This window comes from Bombina bombina, chromosome 7, assembly GCF_027579735.1.
Source record: "Bombina bombina isolate aBomBom1 chromosome 7, aBomBom1.pri, whole genome shotgun sequence".
Classification (NCBI taxonomy): Eukaryota; Metazoa; Chordata; class Amphibia; order Anura; family Bombinatoridae; genus Bombina; species Bombina bombina.
Genome location: NC_069505.1, coordinates 554,644,023 through 554,663,458, shown reverse-complemented (window position 1 = coordinate 554,663,458; position 19,436 = coordinate 554,644,023). Strand labels below are relative to the sequence as shown.

General features: G+C 41.0%; 1 protein-coding gene across 2 annotated transcripts; it reads left to right on the top strand.

Moving 5' to 3' along the window:
- Nucleotides 1-7: 7 nt before the first annotated feature.
- B3GALT4 (beta-1,3-galactosyltransferase 4) lies at nt 8-17,994 on the top strand. Of its 2 annotated transcripts, none has more exons than XM_053721887.1 (2): nt 8-153; nt 15,403-17,994. In XM_053721887.1, exon 2 carries the CDS (start codon nt 16,100-16,102, stop codon nt 17,153-17,155), a length of 1,056 nt encoding a protein of 351 aa, XP_053577862.1. In that variant the 5' UTR covers nt 8-153; nt 15,403-16,099; the 3' UTR covers nt 17,156-17,994. The 2 variants fall into 2 exon arrangements, with proteins under 2 accessions (XP_053577862.1, XP_053577860.1); XM_053721885.1 differs by lacking the exon at nt 8-153 and adding an exon at nt 5,503-5,751.
- The last annotated feature ends 1,442 nt before the right edge of the window (nt 17,995-19,436 follow it).

The following is a 19,436-nucleotide window of genomic DNA, read 5'->3' as shown; positions in this document are numbered from 1 at the left end:
TCCATGGATACTGTCTGTTTATCTCCACCTGGTTACTTTTTTTTAACAATAGTGTAGCTTTATTGACAAGCATTCTGTCAATGTGCGGTAATCCAGGGAATCGGTTTGTTGCCCATTCTATTTCTATCCTATCAGGTTCTCTAGAAAATTACGGTAAGTAAATATTATTTTGCCCTAATTCTACTAGTTCATTAATAATGTCATCTTCTGATTGCCCGCCAGCCTCTCTATACATCAGCCGCTGTACGGACCCAGTATTCACCCTCTCTTACTTTTTACTTGCTTGTTTCCTCCTCTCGTTGTTTCCCATGTCCTGTCCCCTTACACCTCCCATATACCCTATTACTCCCCTGCCCCTTATATCCCCCCATTTACCCCTTATTATTGTCCATATCTTGTCACCCTACCGCCCCCCCCCAAGCCTATTACTGTCCCTATTCCCTGCCCACTTACACCCCAAGAAACCTATTACTGTCCCTTATCCCTGCCCCATTCATTCGCAGTTACCTCATATTGCTGTCCCTATACCCTGCCCTCTTACACCCCCAGATACCTATTACTGTCCCTATCCCCTGCTATCCCCTGCCCTCTTACATCCCCCAGTTACCTCATATTATTGTCCCCTATCCCCTGCCCTCTTACACCCCCAGAAACCTATTACTGTCCCTATTCCCTGCCCACTTACACCCCCAGAAACCTATTACTGTCCCTTATCCCTGCCCCATACATTCGCATTTACCTCATATTACTGTCCCTATCCCCTGCCCTCTTACATCCCCCAGTTACCTCATATTATTGTCCCCTATCCCCTGCCCTCTTACACCCCCAGAAACCTATTACTGTCCCTATTCCCTGCCCCATACATTCGCATTTACCTCATATTACTGTCCCTATCCCCTGCCCTCTTACACCCCCAGATACCTATTACTGTCCCTATCCCCTGCCCTCTTACATCCCCCAGTTACCTCATATTATTGTCCCCTATCCCCTGCCCTCTTACACCCCCAGAAACCTATTACTGTCCCCTATCCCCTGCCCTCTTACACCCCCAGAAACCTATTACTGTCCCTATTCCCTGCCCACTTACACCCCCAGAAACCTATTACTGTCCCTTATCCCTGCCCCATACATTCGCAGTTACCTCATATTACTGTCCCTATCCCCTGCCCTCTTACACCCCCAGAAACCTATTACTGTCCCTATCCCCTGCCCTCTTACATCCCCCAGTTACCTCATATTATTGTCCCCTATCCCCTGCCCTCTTACACCCCCAGAAACCTATTACTGTCCCTATTCCCTGCCCACTTACACCCCCAGAAACCTATTACTGTCCCCAGGGCCGCCACTAGAAATTTTGGGCCCCCTGACTTAACCATCGATCAGCCCCCCCCCCCTTTGAAATGTGCAATTTTTGACCAAGTGACTAAAACATATATGCACTTTATTCTTAAGTGTCTATTTAAACTTGGAAATGTTGTAAAGGTAGTAACATACACACACAGACTCACTCATACACTCACACATAAGGATTCACATATAGACACTCTAGCAAACACGCAAAGAAACTCAGACACAGACACCCAAACAAACACTTAGCACTGGTTTACATTGACCTGACAAGTAATGAGGTAAACTACAGTTTTGTAAAAAAAAGGAGATTTAGAAAACAAAATATGAAGTTCTGATTATCTTTTTGTAAAGGAAGATGCCAACTAAATGATGACAACAGCATGCAGTGGCTGAAAGGAAGGGCCCTGAACTGCCTAAACAATAATTTAAAGGTTAAATGGTAGATTGGTGACTTCCGGAAAGGTCTCATTAGTCTCAAAGTCTGAAGAAAGATGTGAATAATCAGTAGTAAGATCAAAATGTCCTAAAAATGAACAGACAATGGACACACACACACAAACTCAAACTTGCACATACACCCAAGGAAACACCAACAGAGACAGCCTCAGAAAACACACAAAGACATACACACACACACAGAGAGACACCCACAGAAAACACATAAAGACATACATACACACCCTCACTGAGACATCCACAGAAAACACACAAAGACATACACACACCCTCACAGAGACACCCACAGAAAATACACACCCTCACAGAGACATCCACAGAAAACACAGACATACATACACACACACCCTCACAGAGACATCCACAGAAAACACAGACATACACACCCACCCTCAGAGAGGCATCCAGAGAAAATACACAAAGACAAACACACACCCACCCTCACAGAGACACCCATAGAAAAAGCTCAAAGACATATGCACACACCCTCACAGACATCCACAGAAAATGCACAAAGACATACACACCCACCCTCACAGAGATACCAACAGAAAAAAAAATACATACACACTCATAGAGACACAAACAAAAGACATAAACACAGACACCCACAGAAACACTCACAGTAGGAAACATTTATGCGCCTTGCATCCCCTAAATCAACAGTGTGTGACATGCATGATAAAAAAATGCAGAAATTAAGAGATCACTTTTTAAAGAATCATATTTGTAAATGTGCAAACAAAAATAATTCTGTGAATTCAAAATTGTACATTAATGATCTGGGTAGATGGCTAGATGAAGAAAAGTATTTTTAAAAGGTTAACATATGTTTGTTTGATATTTTCTCCATTTTCCCCAACCAAGAGCACCACTTCAAATATAGTGTACAAATGTTCCCATCTGTCAGCTGTACTTGTGGATTTTGAAAATGCTGTACTCTATTTGGTCTTGGTGGAACCATAAGCTGTGGTACTCATGCCATTAGATCTGGTTAAATGCAGGATTTAAGATTGTTGGTATGCATTTCAAAATTAAGTCAGCTGTAGAGTAAACTGAACAGTTTTAAGTTAACCTGTCTCATTTCCAACACTGAGCAATCTTAGTCTGAGAGTATAACATGTTATGCAGATGTAAAAATCTTAGATAAAATGCCTCCTTGTATCTGGAAAGTCCTTGCATAAAGGGGCAGTAAACTGGAATGTAATATATATCATTTGTGTATTGAGGAGGAAACATTTCTGCATGGTTTTAAATATAGAATTTCTACAGCATTGTCAAATAATCATAAATACACTGCTGCTAAAAAATGTGTTTTTATGGACCCCTGGCCCCACCATACAACTACTACCACACTGAAGTTACAATCTTAAATTGCACAAAGAAATAAAAAACATTTGCTAAGTAATTCCTACCTCCTCTGCAAATGAAAGTGATCAGCCGTCTGACCCAGGCACACACTCTACAAACAAAGTGCCAAGTTTGTCTCACACTGTGCATAGTGCTTTAGTGCACACTCAGAAATCCTCTCAAATGCTAATACTTTACTCATTGTAATAACATTTCCCATGCTCAATTAGCACTCTGCTGTATTTTTTTTTAGTTCTTGCCTCATTGGGCCCCTGACAGGAGTCACCCCTGTCACCCCCTGATGGCGGCCCTGACTGTCCCTATTCCCTGCCCACTTACACCCCCAGAAACCTATTACTGTCCCTATCCCCTGCCCACTTACACCCCCAGAAACCTATTACTGTCCCTTATCCCTGCCCCATACATTCGCAGTTACCTCATATTATTGTCCCCTATCCCCTTACACCCCCAGATACCTATTACTGTCCCTATTCCCTGCCCCCTTAAACCCCCCAGAAACCTATTACTGTCCCTTATCCCTGCCCACTTACACCCCCAGAAACCTATTACTGTCCCTATTCCCTGCCCACTTACACCCCCAGAAACCTATTACTGTCCCTTATCCCTGCCCCATACATTCGCAGTTACCTCATATTATTGTCCCCTATCCCCTGCCCTCTTACATCCCCCAGTTACCTCATATTATTGTCCCCTATCCCCTGCCCTCTTACATCCCCCAGTTACCTCATATTATTGTCCCCTATCCCCTGCCCTCTTACACCCCCAGATACCTATTACTGTCCCTATCCCCTGCCCCCTTACACCCCCCAGAAACCTATTACTGTCCCTTATCCCTGCCCCATACATCTGCATTTACCTCATATTATTGTCCCCTGCCCTCTTACATCCCCCAGTTACCTCATATTATTGTCCCCTATCCCCTGCCTCCTTACACTCCCAGATACCTCATATTATTTTCCCCTATCCCCTGCCTCCTTACACTCCCAGATACCTCATATTACTGTCCCCTATTCCCTGCCCCCTTACATCCCAGAGATACCTATTACTGTCCCTATCCCCTGCCCCCTTACATCCCAGAGATACCTATTACTGTCCCTAACCCCTGCCCCATTTCATCCCCAGATACCTGCTATTACTTTCCCTTATATCTACCCCCTTACATCCCCCCAGAAACCTCCTATTACTGTTCCCATCTCCCTCCCCAGATACCACCTATTACTGTCCCCTATCCTTACACCCCCCCCATTCCTTGAAATACTGTGCCTATATCTTGTCTCTTTACATCACCAGATACCTATTTTTTCTGTTCCCATCTCTTTTCCCCTTACATCCCAGACATTGATCTATTCCACCATAAACCCCCAAGATTATCCTGTCACCCCCCCCCCACCTTGCTCGTACTGCTTTGGACCTCTGTGTTATAACTTCTCTGTTTCCCTTCAAGTTCCTTCCTTCGCAGCTTCAGATTTTTTTTTTATACAATTTTAAACAACTTTGCAATTTACTTCTATAACCAAATTGTCTTAGTTTTCTTCTTATCCTTTGTTGAAAAGCATGAAGGTAAGTTTAGGAGTGTGCACGTCTGCTGCACTATATGACAGCAGTTTTGCAATAATGGTATACATTAGTAAGAGCACTAGATAGCAGCACTATTTCCTGTCGTGTAGGGCTTCGTGCATGTGCAACATGAAACAAAGCAAATTTGATAATAAAAGGAAATTGGAAACTTTTTTTTTAAATTGTATTCTATATCTGATTAATGAAAGACAAAGTTTGAGTTTCGTGTCCCTTTAATGTTACTTTTATTATCTGTACAGCCCATAATAATATTATATTTTATATCATAAATCCTGTTTATAATGTAGCTAGGAAAACACAGTTCTTTCCATTGTATCTTAGTGACATAGCATTAACCTTTTAAAGCCGTTATGACATTCTATTCCGTCATAATTACACTGGGCTTTAAAGCCGTTATGACATTCTATTCCGTCATAATTACACTGGGCTTTAAAGCCGTTATGACGGAATAGAACGTCAAAGCTAACGGCTGTCCTGAAGCCTTCTGTGCTTCAAGGATTTAATCGCGGTCTGGAGGGCGTTCCTAGGATTGTAGGGACGCCCCCCAGATGCGATCCAATAATTGAAATCTCGCGATCGTATGCACGATCGCGTAGTTTCAATTTGTCTACATCGGAACAGTTGTTCCGATGTAGGCACTTTAACCCTGTCACGAAAGGGTTAATAGTCATACAACAAAAAGGGTAGGGACAGGGAGTGTATATAGAAATTAGACACTTCTGCATTCCTAGTATTTGAAGAGAGTAAAGTCCAACACTTCAGATTTTACAGTTGCGCGCTGCTGTGTCTAAATACCTAGCAGATCACGTAAACCATCTCTCTTTATGACGCTATGCACAGTTTCTGATGGATTGTAATAACGTGAAAACATTCGCTGGTCACCTGGGATGGATTTGAAACAAAAATTTGCTTCAAAAGAGAGCTGCAGACTTAAAATAAAGAGAAATGTTGCCTTTATAGAAAGGATTACTGCTTCAAAGTTGTTCTATACGGGAGGTATGTATGTCGCGCAAGGAATTCAGGTTGTGTTTTGTCACTTAAAGGGACATGACACCCAAATATTGAAGCACTCGAAACTGATGAACATAGCTGTAAAAAGCGGACTAGAAAATATCACCTGAACATCTCTATGTAAAAAAGGAAGACATTTTACCTCAACATTTCACACGCCACTGTAAAGAGACTTTAAAGGGACACTGAACCCAATTTCTTTCTTTCGTGATTCAGATAGAGCATGCAATTTTAAGCAAGCTTCTAATTTACTCCTATTATCAATTTTTTTTCGTTCTCTTGCTATCTTTATTTGAAAAAGCATGCATCTAAGGGTTTTTGATTCAGAATTCTGGACAGCACTTTTTTTTTATTGGTGGATGAATCTATCTACCAATCAGAAAGAACAACCCAGGTTGTTCACCAAAAATGGTCCGGCATCTAAACTTACATTCTTGCATTTCAAATAAAGATACCAAGAGAATGAAGAAAATTTGATAATAGGAGCAAATTAGAAAGTTGCTTAAAACTTCATGCTCTATTTGAATCACGAAAGAAAATTTTGGGGTTTAGTGTCCCTTTAAGCAGCCAATCAGGATGCTAGTCCCAGGACTTGCAGGGAAGTGTGCATCTGGCATGTACAGGCACAGTCATGTTATTTTCCTATTCAGTTTAAGTAAATTCTATGAAATCTCATAAGATCACAGCAAAGGCAAAGCGTTACCTCAGCACTATTGTTTTTTTCAACATGCAGCTGAAGTATAACTGTTTACACAGAACTTACTCTGTTGAGCTGAAGAAATGTGGAGGTAAAATATCTTCCTTTTTTACATAGAGATGTTCAGGTGATATTTTCTTGTCAGCATTTTACAGTTATGCTGCATCACTTTCAAGTGATTTAGCATATGAATATTATGTCCCTTTAAGGGGACAGTGAACACCTTGTAATTTCATGACATTCCTTTTATGCTGTTATAGAATAACATATCAGTCAATTAATGTTTTTAAAAACATCCTTTTTACTGCAGTTATTTTTTAATAGCCAAATTTAGTCTTATTTGGAGGAGCCTATCTGGGCTTTAATTCACAGAACAACAAAGGTAGTTACTGTCATTAAGTTAGTACAGGTGGCCCTCGGTTTACAACGGTTCAATTTGCACAGTTTCAGAATAACAACCTTTTTTTTCAGTCATGTGACTGCTATTGAAAAGCATTGAGAAGCAGTGCATTGATTAAAATAGCCAATAGGTGGAGCTGTCCGCTTGTGTTGCAACAAAGATATGCAAACCAAGCAAGCTGAAATTAATCAGTTTAACCAGACCTGAGCTATCGAGCAGCTTGCAAAGGAACAAGATCTTCCTGTCTATAAATCAGTCCAGATTGGAATGCATAGAAAGAACTGTTTGCAGAAAAATGCAAGTAAAGTCTGTGTTGTGTGATTATTTTATTAGATTTATAATGCTGTTTAGCAAATGTTTTTGTTCATTTAACTTAGTTTAATTATATATTCTGTGTTGTGTGATTATTTTATTAGGTTTATAATGCTGTTTAGCATTTAAAGTCTTCATTTCAAAGCTTTAAAAATAATGTATTAGGTGTTACTTATGCCAATTTTGAGAGGAGCCTGGAACCTAACTCCCTCACTTCCCATTGACTTACATTATAAACTGGGTTTCAATTTACAACGGTTTTGATTTACAACCATTCCTTCTGGAACCTTACCCCGGCGTAAACTGAGGGCTACCTGTATAATGTATTGTTTAGCATTTTTTATCTGATAAAACCAATTAGGGACAGACATGTAGCAGAGTTAGTCTTGATAAGTCTGCAGGGTGCTTTCAAGTTCTGAGAATTAGAAATTGCTTCATTTTCAGAGCTAAATTACACGAAAAGGGGTAAAATAAATCATGGAAATATATTGCAAAGTGTTTTAATTACTCATAACTAAACATTTTTATATATAAATACAAATCTGAAGTTCTTTACTGTCGCTTTAAAGGCTGCAAACTTTAAGGCATCACCTCATGAGAATTTAGTTATATTTTGTTATTCATTCGCAGACTCTGCCTGGCTTGCAGATTGCTGAATTAGACATAAATGTCTGTATATATCACTGATAATGACTTAAAGTAATAGTAAACTCTCCCATTTATAAAAACAGATCCGGAATGTTAGTGATATTTTAGATGGGGTTTACTTAATTAGTTTTAATGAAGTTGCGCTATATTATTATTATTATCGGTTATTTGTAGAGCGCCAACAGATTCCGCAGCGCTATAAACAAAGGGGAGTATAAAACAATTAAGGGATAAAGTGGGTAGAGGGCCCTGCCAAGAGTTGCACTGTTGTAATCCACTCTTAAGAAGGTGATCTACAAACAGCTGGACTCTTAGGCTTACATGCTAAGGGGGTTCAGGGGATAGCGATGGAGGAGTGGAACTGGTATAAAGAAAGGTTAGCATAGGTTGTATGCATCCCTGAACAGTAGAGTCTTTAGGGAGCGCTTGAAGCTTTCAAAACTAGGGGAGAGTCTTGTGGGGCGAGGCAGAGAGTTCCACAAGATGGGAGCCAGTCTGGAGAAGTCCTGTAAACGGGAGTGCTATGAGGTAACCAGAGAGGAGGAGAGTAGGAGGTCGTGAGCAGAGCGAAGGGGACGAGAGGGAGAGTATCTGGAGACAAGGTCTGAGATATAGGGGGGAACAGTGCATTTGAGGGCTTTGTATGTCAGAGTGAGAATTTTGTGTTTGATCCTAGAGGCAAGAGGAAGCCAGTGAAGGGATTGGCAGAGAGGAGCAGCAGATGAAGAGCGACGTGTAAGGAAGATGAGTCTGGCAGAGGCATTCAGTATGGATTGTAAGGGAGCTAGGCGGCAAGTGGGGGAGACCAGAGAGGACAGAGTTGCAGTAATCAAGGCGGGAAAGAATGAGAGAGTGGATTAAAATCTTAGTTGTGCCTTGTGTAAGGAAGTGTCTAATTTTGGAGATGTTTTTAAGGTGGAAGCGGCAGACTTTAGCCAAGGACTGAATGTGAGGAGTGAAGGAAATATCGGAGTCAAATGTGACCCCGAGACATCGGGCATGCGGGGTAGGGGTAATGATGGAGTTGTCGACAGTTATAGAGATATTGGGGGTGGAGATTTTGGAAGAAGGGGGGAAAATGAGGAGCTCAGTTTTGGAGAGATTTAGCTTGAGGTAGTGGGAGGACATCCAGGACAGAGCCTTGCGGTACTCCGACAGAAAGTGGTGACGGGGCAGAGGAGGCCCCAGAGAAGGCTACACTGAAGGTACGGTTTGATAGGTAGGAAGAGAGCCACGAAAGGGCTGTGTCACAGATGCCGAAGAATTGCAGGGTTTGGAGCAAAAGAGGGTGGTCGACAGTGTCAAAGGCTGCGGACAGATCAAGGAGGATAAGCAGAGAGAAGTGACCTTTTGATTTTGCTGTAAGTAGGTCGTTGGTGACCTTAACAATAGCTGTCTCTGTGGAGTGATAGGGACGAAATCCAGATTGCAGCGGGTCAAGAAGGGAGTTTAACGTAAGGAAATAGGATAGGCGTGCATATACTAGTTTTTCGAGAAGCTTTGAAGCAAGAGGGAGGAGGGAAATAGGGCGGTAGTTGGATGGGGAGGTAGGATCAAGGGAAGGTTTTTTGAGGATAGGTGTGACCAGTGCATGTTTCATCGATGAGGGAAATGTACCAGTGCTGAGGGAGAGGTTGAAAATATGTGTTAGTATAGGGGTAAGGGTAGCAGAGAGGGAGGGGAGTAGCTGTGAGGGGATAGGGTCAAGGGGACAGGTAATGAGGTGAGAGCGCAGTATAAGTGCTGAAACTTCGTCCTCAGTAACAGGGGAGAATGTGGTTGAGTGAGAGCATTTGAGGGGGGGGGGAGAATGGAATTATGTTGAGAGCTGAGTTCATGTCTGATGGAGTCAATTTTGTTAATTAAGTGACTGGCAAAGTCTTGAGCTGACAGAGAAGTTGTATTAGGAAGTGGGGGAGGGCGGAGGAGAGTATTGAAAGTGGAGAACAGACGTTTTGGGTTTGAAGAAAGATTAGAGATAAGAGTAGAGAAGTAGTGTTGCTTGTGGAGATTAAGGGCAGAGTAGTAGGAGTTCAAGATGAATTTATAATGAAGAAAATCAGCTGAACTCCGTGATTTTCTCCAATGCCGTTCAGCAGTACGGGAACATCTGCGTAGGTACCATGTCAGAGGAGTATGCCAGGGCTGGGGATGAGTGTGTGATTTTCGAGCAATGGTAAGAGGGGCGAGATTGTCAAGGACGGATATAAGGGTGGAATTATAGTGGCAGATAGATTGTTCAGGGCAGGAAAAGGAGGAGAAGGATGAGAGGAGCGGTTTAAGGGAATTAGCAAGTTGTTGCTGATCTAAAGACATAATGCTTCTGTGAAGTTTGGTGTGAGGAGTAGAAGGAGGGAGAGTTATAGGAAGGGATGATATGTTGCAAGTAAGGAGATGGTGGTCAGAAAGAGGAAAAGGGGAGTTTGAGAGAGTGCATCGATAGCTAAAGATCAGGTCAAGAGAGTGACTGTCTTTGTGAGTGGGAGAATCAGTCCATTGTGACAGACTGAAAGAGGAAGTGAGTTGCAGAAGTTGTTTAGCGGATGAGGCAGTGGGATTGTTAAGGGGGATGTTGAAGTCGCCAAGAATGAGGGCAGGGGTGTCTGAGGAAAGGAAATAGGGTAGCCAGGCAGCCAAGTGATCTAGAAATTGAGTTGAGGAGCCAGGGGGTTGGTATATGACTGCAACACGTACAGAGAGAGGGGAGAATAAGCGAATCATGTGGGTTTCGAATGAGGGAAAAGTGAGGGAAGAGATAGGATGTATTTGTTGAAAGGTGCAACGAGAGGAGAGTAAAATACCTACACCACCTCCTTGTCTGTTATCAGACCTAGGAGTGTGGTTGAAGTGGAGACCCCCATGTGACAGAGCAGCAATGGATGCTGTGTCTAGGGGAAAGAGCCAGGTTTCTGTTAGGGCCAGAAGGTTGAGGGAGCGGGAGATAAAGAGGTCATGTATAGAAGTGAGCTTGTTGCAAACAGAGCGAGAGTTCCAGAGTTCACAAGTGAAAGGGGTAGTGGCTTTAGATGCAAGAGGAATGTGAGTAAGGTGTGCAGAGTTTTGTTTTATGAGTCCATGGGATGGTACACATGGATGTGCACGGCTTGTCAGTGGTTGGGGACCAGGATTAGGGGAGATGTCACCAGCAGTAAGTAGAAGCAAGAGGGAGAGTGACATGAGATGAGATACAGATTTGCAGTAGTGAGACTGCTTTTGAGATGAGCTGCAGGGGGGAGAGAGAGTGTTTAGGAATAGGTAAAGTTCATGAGTACAAAAGTAAGGTGAGTTTAAGAGAGATGGGCTAATGAACAGTGCAGGTGGAGAGGGAGAAGGAGTAATTGAATAGTGTAGTTTGTTATAGAGACAAAGGGTGGCAAAAAGGGATATGAATATATTGAGCATTTTTACAGAATTGGGAACCAGTTAAAGACATAAGACACAGAATTACTATAACAAGTGCATAAGGGAACAAAAGGTATATGAAACATAATATAACAAAAGTACTGTGTATTCTATAGGGTTAAGGGAATGGAAGGATGTGCTGATTAGTGTTTGTACTTGTCATTTCAGGAGAGTGAAAGTTGTGTGGGAGACTATCTATAAATGAGGAAATGAGCTTGGGGTGGGTGGGAGGGAAGCTGTTTTTCAGAAGGCTACCAGTAGTAAGTTAGAGGGCAGTTGTTGCAGCTGAGTGGAAAAGTCTGTGTATTTTCTCTGAGTTTGGGAGAGGATGTGTTGGAAATCAAACTAAAGGAGAGAGATATTAGGTTAATGATGGTCCAGCAAGAGTGTGTTAAAGGAGTGGGAGGGTACATTTAAGCTGGGGGTCAATCATGCAGAAACAGAAAGAAAAAAAAACATCAACAAAATATTACAGAGATAAGAATGAGACTGAGGTTTACCAGGGGTGAAATAAAACCAACTAAAAAGGGGGAGTGAATCAGGAGCGCTAAAGGTGCTAAGAAATAAGACTATATGTTCTATACTTAAAAATATGACAAGGACAATAGCGTATCTAAAATATGACACAATTTAATTGCACAAAAGATAATAACAAATAAAAACGGACGTCTCCGTAAGTAAAACTTCTTAAGTTGCCGCCATATAAATGTTGCAATAGCAAAAAGAGTTCGTGGTGCAAGTATAAACAGTCCAGTGTACACTTTCAGTATTTTTATTACGTGTTGGTTTGCTAGCAAACAAGGGCTTACCCCAGACTTTCCACTCTGTGGGTTAGTTACAGCCATATGCGCGATGACGTCACTTATGTGGGCGCTGTCCCAAACGGGCTCTCTGATTGGTCCAAATTCGGAACCAGCCAACAGCGGTAGTGGTGACTCTTTTAGCTAGAGTATAGCGATCATCAGATGACAAATACCTGCTCTTAGTGCTAGATAGCACGCAAGGTACAGAAATGAATGATGTAAGTAAACTTGATTATCCGATAACGAGTTCAGAGAGTTAGTTGCAACTCATCTTGAGAAAGCCCTGTAGAGGGAGAAACGCGTTGATGTGCTGCAACAACCACTGAGATTCACTATATGTAGCTGGAGCTACCACAGTGTTCATGAGGATTGTGCAATTACGCTAATATAATTAGCTATTGGAAAGACTTTGTAACTAACTCTCTGAACTCCTTATCGGATAATCAAGTTTACTTACATCATTCATTTTTGTACCTTGCGTGCTATCTAGCACTAAGAGCAGGTACTTGTCATCGGATGATCGCTATACTCTAGCTAAAAGAGTCACCACTACCGCTGTTGGCTGGTTCCGAATTTGGACCAATCAGAGAGCCCGTTTGGGACAGCGCCCACATAAGTGACGTCATCGCGCATACGGCTGTAACTAACCCACAGAGAACATTGAGTGGAAAGTCTGGGGTAAGCCCTTGTTTGCTAGCAAACCAACACGTAATAAAAATACTGAAAGTGTACACTGGACTGTTTATACTTGCACCACAAACTCTTTTTGCTATTGCAACATTTATATGGCGGCAACTTAAGAAGTTTTACTTACGGAGACGTCCGTTTTTATTTGTTATTTTTTATTTGTTATTATCTTTTGTGCAATTAAATTGTGTCATATTTTAGATACGCTATTGTCCTTGTCATATTTTTAAGTATAGAACATATAGTCTTATTTCTTAGCACCTTTAGCTGTAGCGCTCCTGATTCACTCCCCCTTTTTAGCTATTTTATTTACCTATTTTGGGAACACATAGGTATTCTCAGGAGTTTGGTGTTGTTCACCCTGCGCTCACTGGTCTAATATCCTGTGAAATAAAACCATTAAACAAATATACAGATAACTGGGCAATAGCTGCTTAAACTAACTTAACATAATGGCAGACATAAAATGGATAAAATATGCAATGAGCTAGAGGTATGTAAATTATGACTAGCACAGCCTGTAATTACAGAGTCATGGTAGTATATACATTTAAAATAAAAACAAAACAAAAGGAATTATCACTAAATATACAAACACATACAATAAAACAACTTGGTAGGTAAAATATAATGAAGCTGTTTTCCAGAAGGCTACCTGTAGTAAGTTCGAGGGCAGTTGTTGCAGCTGAGTGGAAAAGTCTGTGTATTTTCTCTGAGTTTGGGAGAGGATGTGTTGGATGTGCTATAACATACTCTTTAATATAGATATGAAATTTAAATACCCTGCCACCCTCTTCAAAAGTCTTTTTTTTGTTTGTGAGCTAACGGTTAGAATTGTTGTCCAATCATCGCTCTAGCTACAACCAAAGGCTCTTAAAGGGCCATGATACCCAAATGTTGAAACACTTGAAAGTGATGCAGCATAGCTGTAAAAAGCTGACTAGAAAATATCACCTGAACATCTCTATGTAAAAAAAAAAAGTTATTTTACCTCAAAAGTTCCTAAGTATTCAAATCCCATTGCAAAGGACTTTAAGCAGCAAATCAGTATGTCTGTCCCGGGACAACCGAAGGATTGAGCTTACGTGCACACTCATTTTATTTCCCTATTCAGTTTAAGGAAGTTTACTATGAAATTTCATGAGAGTTAAGTGAAATCTCATGAGATCACAGTAAAAGAGTTCATGACCTCAGTACTGCTGATGCTGATTGGCTGCTGTTCATTTCTTCATTTTTTTTTTTTTTTTTTACCTGCAGCTAAGCAGTAGCTGAAGTATAGCTTTTTACACAGAACTTACTCTGCTGAGCTGAGGAAATTGTGAGGTAAAATATTGTCCTTTTTTACATAGAGATGCTCAGGTGATAATTTCCTGTCAGCTTTTTACAGTTATACTTCATCAGTTTCAAGTGATTTAGCATATGAGTATTATGTCCCTTTAAAGGGACACTGAACCCAAATTTTTTCTTTTGTGATTTAGATAGAGCATGCAATTTTAAGCTACTTTCTAATTTACTCCTATTATCAAATTTTCTTCATTCTCTTGGTATCTTTATTTGAAATGCAAGAATGGAAGTTTAGATACCGGCCCATTTTTAGTGAACAACCTGGGTTGTTCTTGCTGATTGGTGGATAAAATCATCCACCGAAAAAAAAGTGCTGTCCAAAGTACTGAACTAAAAAAAAAAAAAGCTTAGATGCCTTCTTTTTCAAATAAAGATAGCAAGAGAACAAAGAAAAATTGATAATAGGAGTAAATTAGAAAGTTGCTTATAATTGCATGCTCTATCTGAATCACAAAAGAAAAAATTTGGGTTCAGTGTCCCTTTAACCCCTTGAGTGCTAATGACGGCTCTGAGCCGTCAGAGTTTCCCACTCTGGTGCTAATGACGGCTCAGAGCCGTCACTAGCACTCTCCCAACTTGAGGGAGATCTGGGGGCTCCCACCCGCTCCTACCCCGGCGATCGGTGCTGCATAATGACAGGCATCGCCGGGGGTTTCCCATTTTGCGTGGTGACGTCACGCTCAATAACGTGATGACGTCACCACGCAACTTTATTTAACATTAACAATGTTAAATATAGGAGCAGGGGGCATGCTGCTTAGAAGCCTGTATCTCAGGCATCTAAGCAGCTACAGACCCCTAAGACCCACCGTTGGAAAGGTAATCGCCTAACCTTTCCAACAGTGTAAGTCTTGGGGATCTGAAATAAATAAAAAAAAAAGTTAAAAAAAAAAATAGTTTTAAACACATAAAATAGAAAACCCTTTAAAAAAAAACTTAGCACTCAAAGTGTTAAGGGGGAGGACGCAGATCGGAGAACACTTCAAACCTTTAGTTCACAAAAAAACTGACTTTTGAAGTGGGCGGCGGAACGTGGTGTATATGATTTTCATATCTATATTAAAAAGTAAGTTATAGCGCATCTTTGTTACATCTGATGAATTAAACACCATCTAAAATATCACTAACTTTCCGCATCTGTTTTTATAAAGGGGACAGTTTACCATCACTTTTATATGCTACAGATTATGAGTCTATTATATTATAAACACTATTAACAGTATAAGTCAACCTGTTCTAGCCCATTTCAAATATTTTTTTAAACCTAGGCTAGCAGACCCCATCTTTTTGTAAATCTCAGCAGCCATATCATTTGTTATAACATATACTTATTTTCTTTATAGCTCCTTGGATTCTCTGAGAGAAGATCTCAGACACACGCAGGACACTCATTGGGTATCCCCTCCATTCTCCGTGAGAACACATTGGTGGCAGAATGTCTCTGCAGGAATCTTTTGAATGAGTCAATAAGAGCCTCAGAACTTTCTTATATTGTCATAATTAGGACAACCCCTTAAAGGGACATTAAACACTAAATGCATGCTAGATAGAATGATGCATTCAAAGAAAAGATTAGTCCATGACTAACATGTAGATGTATTTTTTTAAAGTTTCATTAGTTGTTTAAAAAGTGACAAAATAAGTGTAAAGTTTTAGTGTCTATAAAATACTGGGAGCTGCCATGTTGTAACTTGTGTTACCTTCTCTGCTGTGGCCAATTAGGGACAGTTATAAATAGCTCACTAGAGTGTACAGCCAATGGTTGTGCTGGATTTAACAGTGTTCTGCACTTCCATTTCTAACAGGAACTGAAAAGCTCACAATTTCAGAATGGAATTACAGGCAAAGAGGACAAAATAAATAATGAAAGTATATTGCAGAGTTGTTTTATATATACAATTTATCATTTTATATTACCATCTCAAAATGTTTAATGTCCCTTTAAGCACTTCAATGACAAAGTAACGGGGTGCGATTGTGGAGTGATGCTATGGCAGTATGAATTAGAGTATTGCATCACCGTTAAACAACTTACTCAAGATGCAACGATTGGCTGTTTTCTGTTTACGAGGCTTTCATCTGTCTCGTAGGCAAATTTCTGGTCAGCTTATCCTTTTCCTTCTCTGCCTGACCATTTTCATTACCTTGCTTTCTGTCTTGGGGCAGATTGAAGAGGTTATTACCCAAGCTCTTTCTCTGTTCTATCATACACCGTCTAGTATTTCTTCTGACCAAGTTTCCCTCATTTCTGTGCCCCGAATCCTTATCTCCCCACCCAATATCTGTGTCTCTCCTCTACTTCTTCTCATCTTGGTTCCAAGCTCTCCATCCCATTTAAAGCAGAGAGATGCCATCCGTGAAACATGGGGAAGAAGTTCTCCCTCTGATGGATTCCGTAGGCTCTTTCTTTTGGGCATCCCGCAAACACAAGAGCAGCGCATCATTGTGGACCAAGAGGTGGCACTCCATGGGGACATCATTCTGGCTGACTTTTTAGATTCTTATAGAAACTTGACGTTAAAGACACTTGCAGGACTTGCGTGGGCATCGCAGAGATGCAGCAGTGCCAAGTATATTCTAAAGGTTGACGATGATGTTTTTGTCAACACGGTCTTATTAATGCAGTTCCTACAAGGACAAAAAGAACTGCTGTACATGGGACGAGTACAATGGAGGGTTAGGACCGATAGAAACCCTAGTAGTCGACATTACATGCCAGAAGATGCCTATGAATACAGTCACTACCCACCTTACTGCGGTGGTCCTGCCTACGTATTGGCGCAGGAAGCAATCAGACTCCTTTTACAGCAGGAATGGAACAGTCCACTGCCACCAGTGGAAGACGCTTTTATTGGAATTCTAGCATGGGCTGCTGGCGTGCCCCCACTACACATAGCAAAGATGTCCGGTTCAATGTTTTTTCCCCATGAGCACTGCTGTTATCGAACAATCTTTACCTCTCACGGACTGTCACCTAGAGGCATGAGAGAAGCATGGAATTTGTTGGCAGATTCAAGAAATAGTTGGTGCCCATTAGCCATGCTACAGTGTATGCTATTTGGGCAGTATGTAGAAAATGGTGAAAAACTGATTTAACTTATTGTACAGCGGGATAACAAAATTGTTATATAGAACCTCTGTGACGGACCTAAGTTTGGCACTGATAGTCCTCTTTCTTGTATATTATGTATATATGTGTTATTTCAATTATTCGAATCTCAGGTTATTGTCGGTTTACAAGCAACTGCAGGCCAAGTGCCGTGTAATGTTCTTGAAAGCTTTCCTTACAACACCCTTCATGTCCTCTTCTTCAAGAAAGAATGGCAATTTTTTATCCCATGAAAATACTTAACCCTTTGAGTGCTAATGACGGCTCAGAGCCGTCACTAGCACTCTCCCACCTTGAGGGAGATCTGGGGGCTCCTACCCCGGCGATCGTGCCTGTAGAGTGACAGGCATCGCCGGAGCTTCCCGTTTTGCGTGGTGACGTCACACGTAATAACGGGATGACGTCACCGCGCAACTTTATTTATACTTAACAATGTTAAGTATAGGAGCAGGGGGCATGCTGCTTAGAAGCCTGTATCTCAGGTATCTAAGCAGCTACAGACCCCCAAGACCCACCATTGGAAAGGTAATCGCCTAACCTTTCCAACAGTGTAGTCCTGGGGGTCTGAAAAAGTTAAAAAAACGTTTGTTCAAAAAATAAAAAAAACTTTAAAAATCTTAGCACCCAGGTTGGAAAGTGCTTAGCACTTAAAGGGTTAAAGGGGCAGTAAACCTACACAATAATGTTTATTATTCATTATTTTTGCGCCAACTTTATACTTCAAAGTAGAGTTATGTAGAACGCCGCTCCTGGCTCTACTGAGCGGGTCTGTTTTTTTTTTTTCAGAACCGCATCGCGGCACGCTGTCTAGTCACCGCTGGCCCGATCGCACCATTAAATTCAATATAGCTCGCTCCCACTCTGATCTGGTAGCGGGAGCAAGCTACATTGAGTTTAATGGAGCGATCGTGCTGGCTGTGACTAGACAGCGTGCCGCGATTTGCTTCTGAAAAAAAAAACATCCGCTCAGTAGAGCCAGGAGCGGCGTTCTACAAAATTCAACTTTGGGATAAAAAAATCTTTTAAATACTTTGAAGTATAAAGTTGGTTGCTAAAATAATGGTATATAATTCTGGAATATGTGCAGAATTATATATCATTATTGTATAAGTTTACTGCCCCCCTTTAAACGCCCTCTCCAGCTTCTTCCTATATAGAAGGGAAACTTTCATCCCCCAAGGCAGAACGTGCTGTGATCTGAGATGTTATTTCAGAAAATACAGCATATCTGCAGAAAGAACGGGACGCATGCAGCAACGGTTAGTGCTTACACTTTGCAGAGCTGTTCCACATCAGGCCGTTCTCTTCAAACTTAGGCTGCACTATGTACATTTTCCTTAACACAGTGCAACCAGAGCGAAGCGCTGTTTGTAGAGAACAGTCAAATACGGAGCAGGGCTGCAAAATGGTAGTGTGCTGATTGATGTTTGGCTGGCAGGAATATTTTCAACCTGCCCCCTAGTCTTTCCCGTTGTGCTGTATAATTTTCTCCCCTTTAGTATGTTCCCAATAAGCCAATTTACCAGCTGGAGTGTATTAAATTGATTAAAAATAATCTCTTTACCTTTGTTTTGTCACTTGAAATAGTAAAATTTGCCTGTTAAAAACACCAGCTATGCTGAAAATATGAATACTTTTGTATTCTCTAAAGAATGGCTATGCAAACAAGAATCTGCAGCAGCCCGGCGGGTGGGAGTGACAGATACTAAAATGTTAAATTTCAATTGCTGTAAGTATCAGCCTTTGTGTATAGACAAAGAGATAATATAAAGAAGCATGTGTGTATAGAGAAAGATAAGATACAGATATGTGATCTGTCTGCAAGCTAAGGCTATTTAAAGGGACAGTCAAGTAAAAAAAAAACCTTCCATGATTCAAATAGGTCATGTAATTTTAAACAAATTTCCAATTTACTTTTATCACCAATTTTGATTTTGCTTTGTTCTCTTGGTATTCTTAGTTGAAAGCTAAACCTAGGTTTAGGTTCATATGCTAGTTTTTTAGACTTTGAAGGCTGCCTCTAATCTGAATGCATTGACAGTTTTTCACCACTAGATGGTGTTAGTTAATGTGTTTCATATAGATAACATTGAGGTTACGCTCGTGAATTTACCTAGGAGTCAGCACTGATTGGCTAAAATGCAAGTCTGTCATTAGAAGTGAAATAAGGGGGCAGTCTGCAGAGGCTTAGATACAAGGTAATTAGAGCTAAAACGTGTATTATTGTAACTTTTGGTTACGCAAAACTGGGGAATGGGTAATTAAAGG

Bases quoted from the DNA above. Each gene is read 5' to 3' on its own strand.
- B3GALT4 (XM_053721887.1), top strand. From the start codon at position 16,100: ATGCAACGATTGGCTGTTTTCTGTTTACGAGGCTTTCATCTGTCTCGT.